The 22,624-nt window shown below is 37.8% G+C and overlaps 1 protein-coding gene across 2 annotated transcripts in view; it reads left to right on the top strand.

The window, feature by feature from the left end:
- GMNC (geminin coiled-coil domain containing) overlaps nucleotides 1-17,195 on the top strand; it is a 73,302-nt gene extending 56,107 nt beyond the window's left edge. Inside the window, exons 1-5 of one of the 2 annotated variants that reach the window (XM_033403713.2) lie at nucleotides 6,732-6,859; nucleotides 8,409-8,583; nucleotides 10,326-10,414; nucleotides 11,330-11,446; nucleotides 13,187-17,195. In XM_033403713.2, coding sequence (XP_033259604.1) covers nucleotides 6,857-6,859; nucleotides 8,409-8,583; nucleotides 10,326-10,414; nucleotides 11,330-11,446; nucleotides 13,187-13,804 — 1,002 coding nt within the window. In that variant the 5' untranslated portion in view covers nucleotides 6,732-6,856 and the 3' untranslated portion in view covers nucleotides 13,805-17,195. Of the gene's footprint in view, nucleotides 1-6,731; nucleotides 6,860-8,408; nucleotides 8,584-10,325; nucleotides 10,415-11,329; nucleotides 11,447-13,186 lie in introns of those variants that run through there. The other variant, XM_049710473.1, reaches the window with a different exon arrangement.
- Nucleotides 17,196-22,624: the final 5,429 nt, after the last annotated feature.

Genomic DNA, 22,624 nt, shown 5'->3' with positions numbered 1-22,624 from the left:
GTAATCAATATACACATAGACATTATCTATCACTACTGTTCAAGTTGCTTTAATTTTAAATATGATGTTATTCCACAAGAGTCTATCACTAATGATTTTTCCCTTATTTTTTTCAGTGGTATGAATATACTTGCATGTATCTTAATGTAGTTAACACAATGTTGTTTGTCCATGTCTTTAACTCTTTTACAAAAATATTTTCTGTGAATACACAGTCTATGCTATGAACATACTGCCATTTATTGAAAGAGTCTCTTATTGGACATTTAGAAAGTTTTTACTAATATTTGTTATACTGATATGATAATCAAAGTTGTACATTATTTTTGTTCAAATTTATTATTTTCATAAATCGATTATTTTGTGCTTGCTCCCTTAAAGGATATGGATATTTTAAAGTTCTTGAAATATATTCACATGTGTTTGATTTCATATAATTTTTTCTTCTGATTACTTACGTTTTATTACAAAGCCTACAATTTGTGTGTCCGTGTGTGTATAGCAATAACACTTTTTTCTTTCTCTCCTGAGGTAAGAAACCAGCAATAGACATAAAAGGCAGGTACATGGATATAAAAGTTACCTTTATCACTTGAAAAAATAGGCTTGATTATCAAACATGATTTATATTTGTAGTTTTAATAGGCTTCCTAATAGTATTTCTCAATAATATAGACTTACTTGTCCTATCACAGGTGACACTGGCTAGCCACACACAATTCCAACTGGGACAGAGCTTTCCCTACTTCATTTCCTCAGGGGAAGCAGAAATAGTTTGTGTCATGTAGATGTTGACATGAATGTGGGTAACTCATTTCCTTTCCTTCTTTCAATCTCGCCAGTCAAATAAATCCTTTCTCATGGGAACAGTTGCCCCTTTATAGAAAAGTGAGGAGTGAAGAATAAGTCTTTGTTTCCCAACACCTTTCCTCTTCACTCTGTATTTCAAGGCAATGGGCTCATTGATTCCTCCAGATACATGCATATGTATATAAGCAAATATATAAACACATACATTTATACACATCTGAATAGATACTAAAGAATGCACAAAGAATAATTGTTAATAATTTTTTAAAAGATAAAAGTTCTTCAATATGCAACTTGTGTTCTTACCAGTTGTGTTCTGGGACAATGAACCAGTTTTTAAAGAGCTTAGTCAATTTGCTTGCTTGTCTTTTGTTGCCTTCTCACCTATAAATGAAGCCATGGAAATTCATTGTGTTTAAAATTATTGGCTATGATTTGGTCGTGCAGGGCTAATACTGCTGTTCCAGAGGTGGCAGGCAGCAGGAAAGCTTCTGGTTGGATGAAGCAAAAACAGATTATTTACACTGTCTTCATCATGACTCTCTTTTTATACATTAGCAGAGGATTTTGGAGTTTTACTTTATTGTTGGCATGGTACTTTATTCATAGTCTAACGCTTCTGCTCATTCATTCAAGTGTTATTTAGCATTATTAATTTCATAGCAATTATAATTCTCTGTATTTTTCTCAGATTGTTTTTGAATGTATAAATGCTTCCCTTAGCTAGAGGTTTTTATTATGCTTTCATTTTGTAAAAAAATATGTGGAAAACAGTTTGACAAGAAACACCCAAATTTGATTATTAAAAATTTCGAGTAAGTTTCTTTGATTTGATTGTAAATAAGGTGATTTTGCCACAAATTATTGGATCAATAAGAATTCTGCTAACATTTTATGGATTGTTATGGATTACAAAGATATGGAATTATAACTTCACTTTAACATTTTGTATCTAAATATATTTCTTTGTCTTCTTTTAATGAAAGATGCCACATTGTTTCAGATTCTCTAATTCCAGGGTTAGAACGAATGAGGTCCTGGTGGTCCTGTTTTGCTAGCACCATGAACTAAACTTTTTGAATAAGCCAGCCAGTGATGTACCTATTTGTATTATCTTCAGGATAAAATTAGATGTCACGGTCTGTGCCAATGCACCTTTTAGGTCTTTAGTGCCTAGTCAGCAATCCATCTACTAACCCCGAGATCAAAAATCCTTAAGAGAGATTTCAGGAGCAATGAAGGTACTGAAACCTAGTTTATGAAAGTATTACTGCTCCTGAAGCAGAAATTCATTTTATTTCAAATTAGAGTTGGACTAGCATAACTCTGATGTATAGTAATCATAATAACTCACGATTTCCATTATTTTCTAATGTGGTTAAAGTAATGAGGAGTAGAGCTGTGTTTGTTTTATGTTGTTTGGGATTCCACATCTCTAATCTTTCTGTTAATTCAAATAACTTTCACTACTTATGTATTTACACTGCTATTGAGATTATCTTACTGCAATTTGGCCAGAGAGGAGAGTGGGGCTTCCCAACCAGTGCACCAAAATGCGATGAGTTAGAGCTCTGGGAGATAGTGTTATCCCCTGTCCTCATGGTGGCCTGATAGGGCCTGGGAGAAATGGGATATTTGCCCACAAACCTAATTTTCTTAAGTGCCATATTATGAGAAAAGCCAGAAAAAGCAATTTCACAGAGTACAAAAGAGGTTTCCTGCACTTTACACAATGAATACAGATTTGCATCCACTTGCTAGGTATCCTTCAGTATGAAGTACACAGTTGATAATTTGAAAGATTTGTGAATACCATTATAGTATATGATGGTTCTTAATATAATACAATCCAATATAACTGAAAAATTAAGCAATCACTCAATGAGTCAATAAGTAAAGGTCTAAAGCTGGTTATAAAGCTATTGAAATAAATGCTTGTTAAAAATCCAATAAAATAGTATCATAAATCTCTACCCCCTGCCCCCTCATTCTCCATAGCACTTATCTGAGTCAGGCCTGAATCGAACATTTCACTCTATAATTTGTCCCTGGCTCTTCTCTTCTCTGGCTAATAACCTGATATTAACAGTTGACTTTCTTTTGTATACCTTTTGTTCATGTAGAAATAGTTTTTACTAAGGCATGAGTTATTGCATATGTGATGGTTATTAGAAGCTATGGGTAGGTGGTGAAGAGTAGGCGAGATTCTGTCCATACCAGCATGATTGATTTCTGCACATCACTCTGGAGGAGTGATATTCAAAGCTAAAACGAAACACGTCATGGTTCTCCAGTAATGCTGAAATAAAACATGCAAATGTTAAGCCTCCCACTGTAAATCATTTACTGAATTGAATTTTCTCTAAGGGTTTCACTTTTCTTTACCTATATGTGAAAGCAGGCCTAGTGTATTTTTATTCCCTGGAGACTTAGCTGTAGAAGTTAGAGGGAAAGGTTATGTTCATAAAGAGAATTTCTTAATTGTTCTTTCCTTATATATGCTACTGAATTCACTAATGAGGTAATCAAATAAAGTGTCCTCCAGGGGTAAAATAAAAGAACATTCCATATGCCAATCTATTTATCTCCTTGGCCCACCTCTGATCACACTCTCCCCTTTTCTGTCTGCAGACTTGGTTTGTGTGCAGGTCAAATTACCTCCTATTTTGTTATATCTTTGGCCTGGCAGGAGGAAGTGCCCTGATTCAACAATTGGGCTGTTATTAGCCACCTTTCTTTAAACACCATCCCTTCAGCCACAATACAAAAAAGCAGCTTTCAACCGATCTTATTTTTCATAGAAGAAAAATCATCTACATGGATTGCAATCACTAAGGAAGGTGCACCTTCTTCTTTGATACTTACAAATAAAAAATGGCCAAAGGAATTCACATTACTGCTTAATTGATTCATTTTTCAAAAAATAATCATCAAATAAACCATAAGGCTTATACCTAAGCAGTGGACCTTAAATAAAAATATGAGCTTAAATCACACCTTAAGAATTTAGAAATCTTTTCCATTAGTTTATGATTGCAGGAAAGCTTTACCTTCTGATTTATGTTAAATTGTCAATAGCTCTTTACTGTTTAAAGATTCTCTGCCACCATATACACTTCCAGTCTTACTAAGCTAAAGTAATTAATGATTTATGAAATATTTATGTGCTGAAAATCCATCAAAAAGTTCTTAAAAATATTTCTACCCCTCAAAAAAACCCCTGGAATTTTACAAATGTAGTTTGTATTTTTAGTTATTTTTAATAGGCAAGGCACTGCAGCATATATGTTCAAAGAAAGAGTCTTCTACACCTAACAGTAATAATAGCTACTAGTCATGATTTAGGCAGTGAATTAAGAATGTTCAAGCATTAGTGGTCAGTTTTTTAACAAACCGCTCAAGTAGGTACTACTTTCTTAATTTACCAGAGGAGCTAACTGAGGATTTGGAGACCATCATATAGCCTCAGGTGACTTAGTCTCAGAGGGTAGAGCAGGAATTTGAACCCAGGTATATTTGGATCTAAAGCCTACGCCCTTTATGTCATACCATGCTTGCTCAATTGCCTGTTTTGTGTCATTTTTGGAGTCAAGAAATTGTATCTCCCAAAGGCTTACATGTCTCAGTTATGACAGTTTTCAAAAACAAAACAACCTCCCTCCTCCTTTTTCTTGCCCCAGGTGCTCATTGCAAAACTAATTAGGATTTTCTTTGCCCTGAACAAGATCATTGATTCTTACCACCTACATCAGTTTTGAACTGCTGCCAGGGCATCTTTGCCCTTTGTGCAGCGAGAGCAGAGAGGGGACCACTCTTTCACGTCACTGAATGAAATGAGTCCTGTTGAGTGACTCAGGTAATAACTTCCAGGGAGTGATCTTCAAATCTGGTACTAGTCACTTAAAAATGTGTGAATAAGGCTTCCCTGGTGGCGCAGTGGTTGGGAGTCTGCCTGCCGATGCAGGGGACGCAGGTTCGTGCCCCAGTCCGGGAAGATGCCGCGGAGCGGCTGGGCCCGTGAGCCATGGCTGCTGGGCCTGTGGGTCCGGAGCCTGTGCTCCGCAGCGGGAGAGGCCACAGCAGTGAGAGGCCCACGTACCGCAAAAAAAAAAAAAAAAAAAAAAAAGTGTGACTAAACAGTATTAGAACGGAATAAAAGGACTCTACTGAGTCTGACACCTTCCTCCTCTTCCTCTTCCATCTCTTTCTTAATTTTGGACACAAAGCTTAATGAGCATCTGCTAACTGTTAGTCACTGCTAAATGCTATGGATGGTAAATACAAGGCTGAATGAATAAAGGTTAAAACCGGTTTAGAGAAAGGACTATGCAGACCAGAATCAGAACTTTTCTCAATTCCTTCACTTTGTATTAGTTCGCTAGGGCTTCCATAACAAGAACCACAGCCTGGATGGCTTAAACCACAGAAATTTATTTTTCCACAATTCTAAAGGCTGGAAGTCCAAGGTCAGGGTGTCAGCAGGGTTTTTGGTTTCTCCTGGGACCTCTTTCCTTGACTTGCAGATGGCTGCCTTCTCTCTGTGTCCTCACATGGCCATTTCTCTGTGCATGCCATCCTTGGTGGCTCTTCCTCTGCTTGTAAGGACACTCGTTTTATTAGCTTAGAGCGCCACCCTTATGACCTCTTCACCTTCATGACCTCTTTAGAGGCCCTATCTTCAAATACAGTCACATTGAGGGTTAGAGATTCAACATATATAAAATTGGGGGAAACACAGTTCAATCCATGAAAATGTCCATTACATAAATATAATGTGCAGTGGAAAGACGTCAAAGAGAGTCAGAAACTATAATTATGGTAGTTAGCATGGATGCTGGAGCCAGAGGTTCAGATTCCCAGTCTGCCACTTCCTAATTGTGTGAACATTGGTCAAATTTAACTTCGGTGCTTCATTCACTATCTTTTGAAACAGAGACAGTAAAAGTACCAGCCTCCTGGGTTATTGCAGATGAAATAAGAGTTGGCTGTTAGTGGTAGATGAATAGTTTTAAGGATATTACTCGTTTTTCTACTCTGGATATAACATCATAGGAATGGTGAGAATAAAATGCAAGAGGAAAAATGGCAGAAATATAACACTTTGAGAAGTATTAACACTAAATTTTCTTAATTATATTAATTCACTCTATGTAATAGTAGTTGTGAAGAAAAGACCAACACAGAGACAGACACTTGAGATTCCTACATTTGTAGCTTAATTCATTCTTCATTGAGCACCCATTACATGTTAGAAATTGTTCCGGGCACTTTGGAAACAGCAGTGAACAAAACGGACAGAAACCGCTATTCTCCTGAAGCTTACACTGTAGAATGGATACAGATCGCCTCCACATTTCACACCCACTTCAGAAGCTGGGGAAAATGAGACATTATATAGAAGGAAAATGCCAATCAATCGCAACGTCATAGAGCAAGCTATTTATCAAGTGGCCAGAGAATACCCATGAGCAGTATTAACCTTGGGGTTGGAAGGGTTCCCCAAGCGCCGCTCTGAACCCCGAGATGCTGGTTTGCGTTTTTCCTGACCCTACACCCTGGCTCCCGGGCCAACCTGTGCGCCCCGCCTTGCCCGGCAGCTGCGTGCCTCGCGCGGGCAGGAGCCGGGATCGCCCTACCCGTCCGGGCGGCGCGGTCACGGCGGGTCCTGACGCCGGGGCCCGGGGGACGCGCGGCGAGCCGGCACCGGCGCGGGTTTTGAAGCCGCGCTGCGCACCCGGAGGCGGAGCGCCGTGGGCCTGCCCGAGACCCCGGCCCGCTGGGTCCCAGGTCTCGGGAGGCGGTCGCCGATAGTAGCAGTGACTTTGGCTTTGGCCAGATGTCTCCTGACCCACGTCACCAGCTTGTTAAACCTCGCACCAAATCAGAGGGCGGCGCTTCCCGGGAGCCCCGGGCGTCACCCGGAGCTCCCTTAGATTAGAACTCGCCTCTCCTAGCTCCTCCCCTCAGTCCCATTTAAAGCTCCCACCGGTTTTCCCGAAAAATTAAGAGTGGGCTCAGTTTCTGCAGCGCCTTCTTCCAGGGCAAGATGGTAAGTGAGGAGCCGGCTTTAGCTAGTCCGCTGGCGAAACCGGGGGTCTCTGAGGTCTACTAAGCTTTGCCTTTAGAATTTCTTCCACCTTGGAAACAAGATTTCTCTGCTACCTGCCAATTAAAACAGGTCTTCCTTCCTGCTCCATCTCTCTTTTCTTCTCCCCTGTCTCCTCCTGGCTTTCTCTCTGTCTCTGTCTCTCTCTCATCCTTTCGTCCTCTCTGTTATTTCTACTCTCTGTACTTTCTCCCAACTTTCCCTTTACACCTGTACTCGCTTTTCATTCCACCTCTTTCTCTAGATTATGCACATATTTGCAAACACTTGAACTTGAGGCTAGGGGTATTTGGGGTTTGTTTCCTTCTCAGATGTCAATTGCATAATAGCTCAGCTTTGATTCCAATAATAGCCTCAGGGGAAGAGCCTACAAACATGCTTTCAGAATAAAAGAAAATAGCACTTGATAAACTTTTGGCGGAATTTCTTTGGTCTGCACTGCCCACGCTGGACTTGCTTCAAGACTGGACTTTTTCAAAACTTAAATTATTGGGAATGTTAACAAAGTGTGACTTAATTGACTTAACTTTCTTTTTTCCTCTTTTTATTTGTTTTCTCTCTGTTTATGTTATGCCTGAGAAAGTTCACAAGTCAACAAAAGACTTGTCGTGGTCAAAGAGTTTGTCCAAAGCTGGGCTCTGCTGAAATGAATGGCTTTTACCTGATTAAACATTGACAAATAATTAGGAATGGGCGGTTGTACAAATTAACCCAGGGAGTCTGCATACCTGCCCCTAACTGGACGTTTGGAAACAGTGTGTTTGAGGTTTGAGGAAGCTGGGGCAGGAGGGTGTTCACTGGCTCAGAACACAGTAGAGAATACATGCCAGGCAGTTAGTAGTGGCAAGATAACTTTGGAAAGGCATTGAGATGTAGTGGTGGAGAGACCTAATTAGAGCTTCCTGTCTCTGCTAACTAACCTGTTTCAGTAGTATCCAGTAGCATTTAAAACCAGAGGAAGAGAGGTAGGAGGAAGGGAGGAATGGAGCAAATTTATAATTCAGAAACTAAAAACAAAAATAAGGAGGTTAGATTATGTGACGTGTTCTGTCCATTTCAACCTTAGCATTCTAAGTTCTTTGTCATTTAAGGTTGTTAGAAATATAATTAAGATATTTGCTAAAAAGAGTCAAGTAGCTCTTACATGTTTCACTCATTAAGTAGAATTCCTTTTACTTATATCTTGGGTAGCCTTTTAGATGCCTCAGACCTGGCAACAGAGACTACTCCTAGATATTTACAAGTTTGGTCCATCTCATACTAGCCTGTTCTTTGCTGAGAGGACCTAAGGAAAGTACTGGGTAAACCAAGGAGCTGATTCCTTTTTAGTAATTATATTTGGACCACTCAGAATCAATCTGGGATCTATATTTAACACCTTTACTATTTTTTATTCACTGCGCATATTTTCTGTTTCTTTCTCCCACTCTTTTCTCCCTCCAAATTCTCATCACCCCATCTCTTGGGACCTCCCACATACTGAATTTTACAGAACACCGTTCTGCCTTGCCAAGACCAGTACTTTGTAGGAGGCCAGAGCTATAATTGCCCGTATTCCGGTACGACGTCAGAATCTAGTGTTGACGTTTCCACGGAGACTTGGGTCTCTTTCTGGGCTGCTGGTCTCCTGGACAACAGAGAGCCCCAACAAGCACCACAGGCACAGGGTAAGTTCTGCTCTTCTGCTTTCCTGGTAGATCTGAAGCCCTTTTCCTGTACTCATAGTTGCAAGGCATTATGGGCTGGAACTCTGTAAAAGAAGGGATGATATGTAACGTTTAAGAAAGCCCAAAGACTCCTGTATTTTGCAACCTAACAACTTGCTTTTTGTGTACTTGCCAAATAGTGAAAATGGGCTTCTTCCCGTTGCTCACTGTACAATATGTATTTCTCCCTATACTTTACAGTTCTTGGAGATTTCAGAGTCACTGAGAAAGTATGGGTCTGGGTCAATGTTATATAAACAATACTATTGTGATGCTTTTGGAATTAAAATACCAGTTAGAGCTTTTTTTTTTTTTTTTTTTTTGGTATTCAGGAAAATTTCCCTGGGTATGAGAGAGAAGCAAGGAGAAGTACTAACTTAATCTTTTATTTCATAAAGGAAATTCTATGAATAGTGTCTTATAAGTGGAAAGAAAATGATTCCTTTTTGCCTAAAGAAGACTTCAACTTTGGAGGGAAGTATAACTTTGATGGAAAATTGCACATTAATTTTGCCCTGGGGCTTAGTAAACAGTGTTTATAACTATTAAAGGAATTTCTGATTAACACTCAAGTTTCTGGAAGAACTCTAAGGCCTTTCAGAATTCAATATCTGGACTGTTGGTTCTACCACAGGAATTTGTTGAATTTGAGAAAAGACACAAACAAAAAGCCCCCAAATATTGAAACACACTTATATGTAAGGAAGGAAGTTATTCAATTTTAGCTTTCTACTGCAAGAAACACAGAAAACAGAATGCCCAAGAATGTGAAACCAAAGAGTGTATAAAATTTTATTCCTGTCTCCTTGCCCATCATTCCACTTTAATCAGAAATATTTCAGTAATATTTTAGTTGAAGTAGAGGAGAGCAAGAGTCAGAACTGTACTAGATGAGGAAAAGAAACTAAAAGTAAACCAAATTAGCATGCCCAAGCATAGTTCTTATTGGTAGGCATAATTTGCTGTCAAATATGAAAAGAACAACAAAATCTCTTTGAAAAATCATAAAACACTTTATAGATGATGGCATTTGAAATACATGAGTTTGGGTACAGTTTTGAGATTTTCAATGAGTTCTTCAGAGAAGCAAGTTCAAATTATTTTGAAGTAGAAAGTGCTATTCCATAGAATTCTGAATAAATACTCTCTCTCAGCCTTAACTGATAGGCAGATAGGCAGAAATTTTTCATCTGGGGAAAAATGGTAGCATCAAAAATAGGATTTAAAAACAAAAACAAAAACAAAAACAAAAACAAAAATAGGATTTGATTCTGGAGCCAAACACTATATCATTAAGCACCACAGCTTAGAAAATAAGATAAAAACTTGGAAAACATAGTGGAATTGAAATGTAAGCCTACTTGAGGGTGGGACCAATAAACATCTGCATGAATTAGTAAAGCAGATAGGACAGTCTTTATAAATTTAGCCAGCAGGAATATATATATTAGGAAGGAAGTTGACCTCTTGACTCCTAAAAATTCACCTCTGTAGCCACCTTGGCATATAGTCTATAAATATTTCTTTCATAGCATGCTTGCCCCTTCTGAAAACTTTAAATGTTATTTTCCCATGTGGAGGCAATGGCTAATTTTAGAAAGGTAATTGAACCTATTACCTTTCCGAAATCCTCCAGTGAGTTCTTGATTACACAAAAACTGCATGTGTGTTTTCTCAGTTACCCATTTGGTGTTTTCACATAGAATCATCCAGTGACTCGAATTTCCCTGTTCTTAATTCGTGTTCATGGGAAGAGGCTCAGCTTTCCTCTCAGCTCTACAGAAACAAGCAGGTATGTGTAGATAATCAGAACATGAGACCGGCCATGTTCCACGCAGTTCATTCTCAACATCATACCTTAATGTCACATGGCTTCTTTTCCCTTGTTCAATTCATTGACTGTCAGTTTAGAACCAAAATGGTTATTTGTCCACAGAGAAGTCAAAGTTAGGTGATCACCATGACAGAAAATAATAACAACAAAACCAACAAAAACCAAAACCCTCTAGGAAGACCTTCAATCAAGCCCCGACCTTACACATTTTAGCTGTATGACCTCTCAAGTCCTCCTTTCTCTTATCTATGAAATGGAGATATTTGTGCTGCCTACCTCAGAGGGCTGGTGGAAAGATCAAATGATAGAATGAGTGTGATAGTATTTTTAAACCATAAACAGCTCATCACTTGGACAAGGGATGATGATTGTAAAAGTTCTTGCAAAGATTGCTTCATTTTCCCTATTTTGTTTGTTGTTATTTATGAGAGAGTAATTTAATCTAGTGGATGTACAAACTGACCTGAGACTGAGGGAAGCCAACCCACATCTTCTTTTTCTTTCTTCTTTTTTTAACATGCAAGGAAGAAGTTCAGCAAAACCTTTCTAAACACCGTTTTCTATATTTAAACAGTTGCACGCAGCTCATTTTCCTACATACCTTCCCGATCCCCTTGCGGTTACAATTTTAAAAGTCATATAATCTCTTCAAACACTTTGCAATGAAAAAATTCGGAGCACAAACTGAACAATCAAGTGGTAAGTGGGTGTAGATTGAACTTAGGCCTTTGAGGACGAGGGCTCCCTGAGATTGAGTTCATAAAACAAACAGAATAATAATCAAGTTTAAGTAGGTTAAGGATCAGTGGCATTATTATAAGGTTACAAAGTCAATATAGTGGAGCAGCCTTCACCATTGTCTGCTTTTTGCAGCTCCAAGATACTCTGGTGCAGAAGGAAGAAGAACTTGCTAGGTTACATGAGGAGAATAATCATCTCAGACAATACCTGAATTCTGCTTTAGTTAAATGTCTTGAGGAAAAAGCCAAGGTATGTGATGACCCCCTTTATAAGGACAGAGCAGTGATTTGAGAAAGAAGACAATTTGGGTAAAACTCCTTGATTCAGTGTAAGAAGTGTATTAAGCAATGTGCCTTGAAATGCGTCAATAGGATGGGCAAATTTTTCTGAAGGAAATATAGCACTTTCACAACAGTGTTTATATATCATTTCCCTGAAGTATCTAGATTGCAGATTTTAGCATATATTACAAAAGGAGCTGCTTAAGAATCAAAAACCAGTCAAGGAGATTGCTGAGACAACAGAGGCTAATCAAAAGATAGAGTTGGATGGGACGCTGGAGCGGGAATTAGATCCGAGAGACATGCATTTCTTTTATCTGTTTAACTTTAGGTCAGTCACTCTCCCACTTGGGGCCTCATTTACTTCTTTGTAAGTGTATGGGCTAAAAGATCTTTTAAGAATCTTTCCACGTCTAAAATGTTATAAATATGGCTGGAACCCACATCTCTTGACTGGTAATTAGACATAGCCGAGTACATTATCTGTTCATGAACATTTCATTCTTACCCTTTTAAAATGAACTGTTTCTAACTCAAGGATAGTTTGCCCATAGTCCCTTTTTGTTGTTCTTCCTTTTTGGGGTTTTGTATTTTTTGTTACCTGTCTGCCATTCTGTTACCATTATTGTTTTATCATCAATCTTTACCTTACTTCTAGACAAGCTACCTTATTTATCTAAATCGATCATATTTCTTACGACTCTTACCCAGATATAGCAGCTCAGAGAAGAAAAACCACTATATTTAGTGCCTTTAGAATTCAGTTAGTTTTGTTAAAAAAAGGGAGCACAGCTTACAGTTATTAGCCTGGCGTCCTATCTCCAGCCACCATTCTGTGAAAAAGCACAGTTATTAAATTAGTAAGTGATATTAATTAAGCAATTTTTCTCTCTTGTTCTCAATTTTGCAAGATTTAGAATAATATAATACATACCACAAGGGAGTGCTGTGAAGGTTAGGAAAATTAGAGGAAGAGTGTTATGTAGAATTGTAATCAGTGGTTCTGTCTAGATTCAGGTGCCTTAGGCTTAAATCTAGGCTGCATGATCCTTAGCAAGTCACTAATGTGCCTGTGCCTCAGTTTCCTCATTAAAGGAGGGTTTAATAGTATCTACATAAAATGAGATCATGCATATAACCCGTGTTCAATACACGATAGTTGCTATTATTGCCATAATAATAATAATAATCATTACTTCCCGGAACTGAAGTTTTAAAGACATCATTTCAACTTTTTTTTTTTTAAATGCTGTATTTTTAATTTTTTTATTTTTTTGCGGTACGCGGCCCTCTCACTGCTGTGGCCTCTCCCGTTGCGGAGCACAGGCTCCGGACGCGCAGGCTCAGCGGCCATGGCTCACGGGCCCAGCCGCTACGCGGCATGTGGGATCTTCCCGGACTGGGGCACGAACCCGTGTTCCCTCCATCGGCAGGCGGACTCTCAACCACTGCACCACCAGGGAAGCCCATCATTTCAACTTTTAAATGACTAGTAAAATTATATGAATTGGAATTTCTAGGTGGTAACTTGTCATCATAGATTTTGATTTAAAAGCAGAAGTTAATCCAATGAGTTTTGCTTTTGCATGTGAAAATATAAATTTAATCAAGTTTTCTAAGGAATTAAGGTGACCAGTAAATATTTGACAGTCTTAAAGAAAATGATGTTGATTATCTGACTGTGTATTTTCAAATATTACTTCCCCAGAAATTGCTGTCATCAGATGGGTTCTCCAAAGCACGTGGAAAATTCAGAAAGGGGAAGAGGAAACCCAAAGAGCAAAGATATTTTCCTCCTGAGATTCCCCATCATAAAAATGCCAAAAGAAACCTCTCTAGTGAATTTGCTAACTGTGAACAACCTGGGCCCCCTGTGGATCCCTGGGTTCTTCAAACACTGGGGTTGAAAGACCTCAACACCATTGATGACACCTCATCAGCTAACTACAGTGCCCTGTCATCTCATCCCAGACGGACCACAAGCACATTTCCCCAGTTTCTGAATGATGCAGTTGATTATCCCGGTGCCTCCGGGGAAGATCTGCCAATTGACTATGGAGGTGACAGAACAACCCCCTCACACAGCACTGCCAGCCACAGGGAAGATTTTCACTTCCTTTCTCAACTTTCAAATCCCCCAGGAGGACTACAAACTCTTCCTTACTATACTTCTGATGTGTCACCCAATAAGACAGAGATGGCCTTTTCCACATCCCTGAGCCCTCACTGTAATGTGAAAACTCACTCCTTCCACCAGGGACAAGCCTTTGTTTGTCGAGATGAAGAGGGAGGCTGGAAGTTTACCTGGGTCCCTAAGCAGTCTTAGTGATCCCCTCCTCTATCACAAAGGACTGCCATGAACTCTGTTTACAAGACCTGTCTTGCACTTGAACCTGACTATGTGGAAAATGCAAGCTATTGCCCAGACTGTCTCCTGCCACTTTAAATGTCACTCTCAATTACCTACTTAAATCTGCAGGGAATGGCTTCCAGGAATCTATAATGAAACATGCCTGCTCTTCTTTCACCTAAATTTGACTTGTTTACACAACCACACCTGCTGTTGACTTCCTTCCTTGGCCCTATACTTGAAAAGGTATTTTCCAATTGCCTGAATATTCCTTTGAGACCTACATGTGCCATTCCAATTATAACAAGTCTAAAAGCTTTTCTTCTTTCATCAGACAGTTTAAATGTTCACAGACTTCACCTTTCCACTTTTATTTCTCTCCTGTTCCTCTTCATTTCTAAAAACTGCCTTTGAAATGAGCATTATAATTGCTCCACATAGCTGTTATTGGGTGTTCAAATAACTGGGGGTGGGGTAGAAACAAGAATCTTTGCCCATTGCCATTCCTGAAGACATAAAGTGAGTAATGTTATGGGTAGTGCAGTTCATTAACTTGAGTGTCCCATGATGGAGCTGACAAAAAAATCTCTTCAACACCTGGAAGTCTACTGATAAGCAACAACACTGATAAATTAAAAGATAAAAGAGAATGAAAATTACTTCAAAATGCCTGCATGGTGTATCAGCTTCTATGGGCACCTGGCATTGTGTCTGCAACCAACATCACTCAAACAAGAAGATTTCTGAGGAATTCGTGGTAACGGAATAAGTCACTATCCTAAACTAATTAGATGCTGATACACTTCTATTCCTGAAAGTATAGTCTAGCCTAGCTCTGACACTGTCTTACTTATCCATTCAGTCATTCATGTGTTCATTTGTTCATTCATCAACACACCCAAAATATTTGTAGAACACCAACTGTGTAGCAGGCATTGTGCTCTGTGGTGATGATAAAATGTGAACAAGTTAGATGCTGTGGCCACCCTCATGAGACTCAGACTCACTCATCTGCTGTGACCTTGAGAAAGCTACTTCCTTGGTATGAAAATTCAGTTTTCCCAACTGTAGAATACAGAAGTCAAAGTAGATAATCACTGACATTCTATAAATTGAGCCTGGGTCCCATCAGCTTTACTCCAACACTGCCATCCCAGGGCACTGTTCTCTGCTTTTGATTGGCATTGCAGATATGTTGGGTGAACTTTTTTGTATACAATTTTTTTTAAATGTGAGCCATTTGTAGTTAACACTAGAAATCATTGCTCTGATCACAGTATTCTTTTTTCTGGTATGAACCCATTTTTGGGTTAATTCAGTCTGTGTGAGAACATGCATCTAAAAAATAGAGACATTATTTTCTAAATAAGTGTGCATAGATTTAATGGAAATATTGACATCAAAGATCTCTCTTTCTAGATTAAAAAACATGCATTCTTCATGTTCATGTTAGTTCTCCTTCTTTCCAATTCCCCAGGCTCCCTATCCTTCCCAGAATAAGTTAGGTATCAAAGATGTGCACCTATGATTTTTGGGGAACCTAACTTCAGTTGATGATAAGACCCACCATGTTGTACGCCTTTCCCATTTTTCTTTATTCCACCCTTCAGTAAGTCATCTGTACAATCAACGCCTGAGAGCATGAGTATTCTATTTGGAATTCTTTGTGACTAAGACATGTCTTTTGTTTTATTGCTGTTTGGTTTTTGCTTTATTTTGGTGATGTGGACAAATGATCTATTTATAAAGTTTTGCTACCACCCAGTTTTCTTTATAATCCGTGAAGGGGAATCAAATATATTAATTATTTTCATGACTTGGGAAGAAATAGAACACATTCTATTTTCTAAAAACAAAAACCAAAACAAAAAAGTGCCTTTTACATTCTAATATCTGTTCCCCTGTATGGTGAAATTTATCTCTTTTTAATTACAAATATAAGAATTAGAACTGACTGTGCTTTAATAGTAGGAATCAAGAAAGCAATAAATATTTTGAAAGTCTAAATGATCAAATTGTAAAACAAAATTGATTAGTCAACAAATTATTTTGCATTTTTTATGTGCATCATGTGTTAGGTACTATGAGGAAGCACCCAGGCTTAGCACATTTGGTACATACAACAAAGCCACATAAAATGTAGTAGCTTTTAAGTGAAACTTGGTCTCAGCCCAGTTTAAAGAAATTACAGCACATTTGTGGTAAATGATAACTCGCTCTGGCTTATGCGGGAGAAAATGACCACTTGTTCTTACAATCATATCTATAGGCATTTGATATTCACTGGAATTATGTATAGAAACTTATTTTACTGATGTTTGAAAAATTAGAAATTTCTCTCACCTGAGTATATGTTCTAACTTTATGGTTTTACCATGCCCATCCAGTAAACCAGAGTTAATATTTTACTAATATAAAGTGAGAAATAAAAATTAAATAGCACTTCTGTGATTGCAATGAATATTTTTATATTGTGCATAACATTTTCGAATAATGGATTTTCTTCTCCTAGGTTTTAACCATAATCTTTTGATGTGCACCTCTTTTGTATGGTATATGTGGCCAGACTAATATTTTCAGCATTATTAGGGTTCAATGGTTCTTTCCTTTATCCAGGGTACATTAATGAGGCTTTCAGATGTTAACTGGCCTAAAAGGTCAAGTGCTTTGTGTGTACAGCATTCTCTTACCTAACCTCCCATAAAAATTAGAATCCAGTATCAGTTTTTAAAATTTGATCACATTTCCAATGTCCTCTAATCATCTGAAAATAGATCATATTTGTATCACACTAGTATCTGGAAAATAAGGGCAATTGGAAAACCTTACTTATGCAGGTGACATTTAATGAATGGAATTGTTTAATACTGCAGTGATGCTAAACTATAATTTTGAAAATTTTGAAGAAAAGAAGCTATGTGAATCAATGAAAAGAATTACTGTTTGATCTATTTCAAGAAAACAGAAACATTTTTTTAAAGTGTGACAAATCAACAACTGACCTACTAAGTATAGAGTTAATACACCTATGATAATTTTTTGATAAATTTACCTCTTGCCTGTAAAGTCAAGATATGCAATTTACATTTGTTTCAGTTTACCAAAAGATTCACATAAGGTCAATATTAAATGTACCGTTTAAAAAAATTTTAATAAATCAAAATAATAAAAATTTAAAATTTTAATAATTTTATTTGGTTTACAAGCTACAAATATATGGTATATTTCTTAACATATTTGTCATATTTTTAGCTACATTTTTTGTTACATGAACATAACCAGACATCCAGTTATGATTCTTAACATTGGATACTCTATAAATGTTAAGATATAACTTAACACTTAATATTTTAAATGATTTTGATTTGTTTATGATTTAAAATATTTCTAATTATATGTAAAAGTCAATTTTGTAATGAATTTATATCTAATGAATAAATAAATGACAAAAAATTTAATCCTACTTTTTTGGCTTTATTTTAGAAAATATTTCAGTGAATGAACAACAGATAAAAACAAGTTTTTGGTATTTATTTCTGCCATAAATTTTGTCATAGAAAAATATATGTATTTTTTGGGCTTCCCTGGTGGCGCAGTGGTTGAGAGTCCGCCTGCCGAGGCAGGGGACACGGGTTCGTGCCCTGGTCTGGGAAGATCCCACATGCCGCGGAGCGGCTGGGCCCGTGAGCCATGGCCGCTGAGCCTGCGCGTCCGGAGCCTGTGCTCCGCAACGGGAGAGGCCACAGCAGTGAGAGGCCCGCATACCAGAAAAAAAAAAAAATATATATATATATATATATAAACTTCCAAATAGTGGTATGATTAATAATTAAGGCACTCATTCAACAGATATAGTCTGTGCCAGGCTCTGTAGAAGATATAAAGATGAAATACGGGCTCAAACTAACATAGCTATAAATGAGAGAAAATAACTTAAACATGCTTAATCAAAGCAAGGGAATAATTAGCGTTCATAATTAAAAAGTTCATGCTTCAGATATGGCTGGATCTAGGTGCTCAAGCAGTACTGTCAGGAAGCTGGTTTGGGATCTCAAGGAAAACTGATGATTAGGAATGAATTCTGGAATGCTGTTAAGATAGTCTCACCACACAAAAGTATGGCAGAAACCAGGATGAGGTAAGCAATGTGAGCCTAAAGAGCAGCAAGGTATATCCCATAAGATATTGTCTGGTTTTGTAACATTCTCCTTATCTTTCACCTTGTAAGCCCCTCCCCCCTGAAATGAATAAAGTCTCAGTTAAATGTTCCAGATTGGTCTCAGTCATACCATGGTAGATTATGAAAATATTTGGGTGTGTGTACATACAAATTGTGAGCAGATTTTCCCTGAGGTCACTATAGAAGCCATATATCTATCCCTAAGGGGGAGATTAATATCAAGAGAAATAATTTGAGACTTGCATATCAGGCCAATAACCTACTGTTACACAGGTTTACCAGTAATGGATAATCTGGATTTTACTTAGTTTCCTTACAGGGATTTTTTTTTTCTTGGAGACAGCTACCTCTGAAACTCACTCACTCTAAATAACCCTTGAAAATGCATGTCATAAGTACAGGTTATTAGAAACATCTTGATTCCCATTTTACAGATGAGAAATCTGGCTTTAGTGTTTTATAGATCACACTGTAACAAGTAGCTGAGGCCCAAAGTAAACCCTGGCACTGACTTTAGACCCAATTCTTTTTCTTCTATATTACACAATGATGATGTTTGGGACCAGTAAATATATTTACAGTCTGCAGTCTGTTACAGGTAATTATAAGCCTCAGAGCTAGAGGCCTGGGAGTATGGGAGTTGTCTTAGATCTTTGCTTACATTCATCAGAAGGCTATTCGGGGGTCCAAGCTTTCTTAATCCCATCATTGCTAAAAGGAATTATTCACAAAAGACCTAATTCATCCTCCACCATTTCAAGAAAAGGGAAGTGTATAAATTGAAAACTACTGTAGAAATTTGGGATAAAGAGAGTGGGATGGAAAAGGTAGACTACGCACAGTGAAAAATATTAATATGCTTCTTAAATGAAAGGAAGATAAATTGAAAGGGAAATAAATCTCTCTTCTAATCTTGCTACTGCTGCTAAAAAGCCTAAAGTAGCAGTTTATAAGCAATGCTCATGAAGTCTCTTTCTTCTTCCCTTCATACAGGAAATAGATTTTATGCCTGTTGAAGTAATAGCATTATTCCCTCTCCTGTCAATCCTTTTAAGTATAACTCTAGGGACAGTAAAACAGTTGAGGAAGCATATTTACAGTGTTGAGCCCACTTCTTCTAACTTACAGGGAGCATTCTATTCTCTTCCTTTGGAAATCAGGGGTTAAATGATACCTTTTCAGGGGCACAGCTGATGTTTTTCTTTCATCTCTTTTCCAGGTTTATAATCTGAAATAATAAGGCATTGAAAGGGCGTTTCAAGGTAATTTCTCATTTCTAAAGGGTCCCTAATACTCAATGGATGGTCCCTCTGGGATGAGGCCTAAGATCTCAGATCTGTAATCGGGAGCTTTCCAAAGGTACTGTTCCCTCAGGGTCCTCTGTTTGCTCTGAAGCTGAGAGCACGAGAAGCCCTTTTTTTTTTTTTTGCGGTGTGCGGGCCTCTCACTGTTGTGGCCTCTCCCGTTGCGGAGCACACGCTCCGGACGCGCAGGCTCAGCGGCCATGGCTCACGGGCCCAGCCGCTCCGCGGCATGTGGGATCTTCCCGGACAGGGTCACGAACCCGCGTCCCCTGCATCGGCAGGCGGACTCTTAACCACTGCGCCACCAGGGAAGCCCGAGAAGCCCTTTAATGAGTGTGGAGTGAGAAGTCAGGACCCCTAGTTATAATCAGGCAAAAGGCCGAATCACACCCTTCTTTCATTTTACTCTCCTGAGATTTGCCACCTTCCATTCTTCTTCCATCCCTAACCGCAGGGGAGTCAAAATGGATGGAACCTGAAAGTGGCATCTGCACAGTGCACCCCCTGCGCCATCCACTGGGAGAGCTGTGTACCCCAGGAATCCCAGCCTCCTTTGGGAGCAGAGCACCATATTGCTATAGACTTAGCCTTTCCTTCTTTTGATTTTAAGGATCATAAGTAATCCACCTAGTCCATCCTATTGTCCTCACTCCAAATTTCTACAATAGTTTTAATTAATATGCTTTCTTTTGAAACGATAAAGGTTGGATTAGGTTTCTTGTGAGCTGTTCTGTTAGCAACAAAGGAAGAAAAAGGGCTGAACATCCCGAATAGCCCTCTGATAAATGTAAATGTCTTCCTTCCAACGGCCTTGGAATGGGCTTAAGGAAGATTGTTTAATATCTATGCTAATTATTAGCATTTATTTGTGTCAGTAGGTCAGAATACTGACAAAAGATTCACATTCCCCTTCCCTACATTTGAGTGATATTATGGAAAAATAAAGGACTCTAGTCAAAAAATTGAGCTTCTTCCCTCACAGCTGTAACACCCCAGGAATTAATCTAGCATTCCTCAGCCTTCATGTATTCACCTATAAAATGGAGATAATGTTTGCCCTATCTATCTCATAAATTTCTGAGATAATCTTTTAATTTTTAAGAACCATGTGTAAGCTAAGATTCTGTTATTTTTCACAATCTTCACACAGAATAAATGTACATTCAATTTAATTCTTGAGTAGAAAACTTCATACTTCATAAAATGCCATGTCTTAAAACCACTTATACATATTTCTATTGATTCAAATCAGTAAATTCTCTCTGTTTTTCTCTTATGTTCAAAGTGCAATTTTATGTTCCAGGGACTATGGCCCATGTCTTAAAAGAGTTTACAGGTTAGTGAGTGGAGAGGAACTAAGAAAGGAGTCATTGAAGGCATGTTGAGACATTCATTGGATATTAAGTTAGAATTGCATCGGTAGAGATAGACGCAGGAGGAAAATAAAGAGAAGAGAAGCTCAACAGGGTAAACATGAGGCCTATGAAAGGAAGGATCACTAGCCCAGGTGGCTTCAGGGTAGATTGTTTATAAAATAAAATATCTATTCTTGGAATCCAGAAGAAATTTCTGTACAGTGAGACCTGCTGCTGACTCTACAAATGTGTTATTAATAATAGAAGGGAGGCACCACCTATAGCACCCAAAAGAGTAAAGGAAACAACTTAGATATGCTATTTGCATCCTTAAAATAAAACAATTCATTTATGATTTTCATGACTATTTACATTGGTATTGATACAGTAACTCATAAAGAAGTCCAACTTTTATGATTTCTTTTAAAATACTCTTAACTTCTCAAGACAGATTCAGGAAGACTCTTCAAAGACAAAGGTAAGGAGATACAGGTAGTGGAAATTACCGATTGTTCTTGATTCATATCCAGGAATGGGTAGTGATTTTAAGTGTGTTAAAATTTACTTTATATATGTGAACATTTTAGTGTTTCCCTTTGTGTTTTCTCTATTTGCTTAAAATATGAGAAACTGATAGCCCATCTAGAAATTTGAAGCAATATCAATTGGTTTTTTCTACAATTATTTGCAAACTGTTTTTTTAGTTTGATGAAAGAGTGTCCAAAAATTGCTTCTATGCAAAATACTGATCAATATTTTTTCTGGTACTGTTAATTAATCATCTTCAAATTACAACTTTGTGAAAGTTTTCCTGAAAATATGTTGCATTTTTATATATGAATATGCATTTATGAACTTCACATTTAATTTTTGTATACAAAGGAAATGAGTTATGAAATACATATTAAATAATAAAAATGACAAAAGCAAAAACATAATTATAACTTCTTTACATGAAACAATAAAAATGTATACGTGAACAAAACAAGAAGCAGAGGTGAGATAAACAATACAATTTTTTTTGGGTGGGGACAGTGGAGGAATGGAAAACTTTGTGTTTTTATAAATATTTATTTATTTGGTTTCACCAGGTCTTAGTTGCAGATCCAGGGCTCCTTAATTGTGGCTCCAGGGCTCCTTAGTTGTGGCTTGCTGGCTTCTTAGTTGCGGCACGTGGGCTCCTTAGTTGTGGCATGTGAACTCTTAGTTGCGTCATGTGTGTGGGATCTAGCTCCCTGACCAAGGATCGAACCCAGGCCCCCTGCATTGGGAGCACAGGTTCTTATCCATGGCACCACCACAGAAGTCTTAGGAATGGAAAATTTTGGATGATATTTTTCTTCTCATTTATGTTTCTGTTAATATCCAAACTGAAACAATTTGCAGAAAATCTACAGAGAGATACCCACAGAAGATAATAAATGGAGATCATGGTGCTGGACATGTGATAGATTTCCATTCTCCCAAAGCAATGAATTGTCAAGTATGTGCAATTAAAAATGAAAAGAGTTATATGACTGAGTTAGACATTTAGGCAACAAATACTTGAGTTATTTTCTTCTCAGACAAGGTGATTTTTAAACCATGGGAAGTAAGTGTTCCAGATCCTTAGTTAATTAGGCCATTCCATTAGCCATCAAATTATGCATTTCTAATTCTTCATCATTTTTGAATAAAATAATGCCGCTATTAAAATTAATATCAACATCTTTATTACATTTTAAATACTACTTATATTAATTGATTAAAGTATAAAGCAGTCAATGTCTATAATATACAGTGATCAAAAATCCATGTGTGCATGTGTGTAGATAAATAAAATGTTGTAGGATGCACAACTTTTTCAAGGGAAAGAGTCAAGTTTACTTTGCTGTGTGGGACGGAGCCTGGAATTCAATTTCTTTCCGGAATCTCAAAGAAAAAGCAGCTCAGAAACCTTTGGTATTTATGTCATTGT

The sequence above is a fragment of the Orcinus orca genome, chromosome 5, assembly GCF_937001465.1.
Source record: "Orcinus orca chromosome 5, mOrcOrc1.1, whole genome shotgun sequence".
Lineage (NCBI taxonomy): Eukaryota > Metazoa > Chordata > Mammalia > Artiodactyla > Delphinidae > Orcinus > Orcinus orca.
Note: the sequence above shows the minus strand (reverse complement) of the source record. Positions and strands in the feature narration are given on the sequence as shown.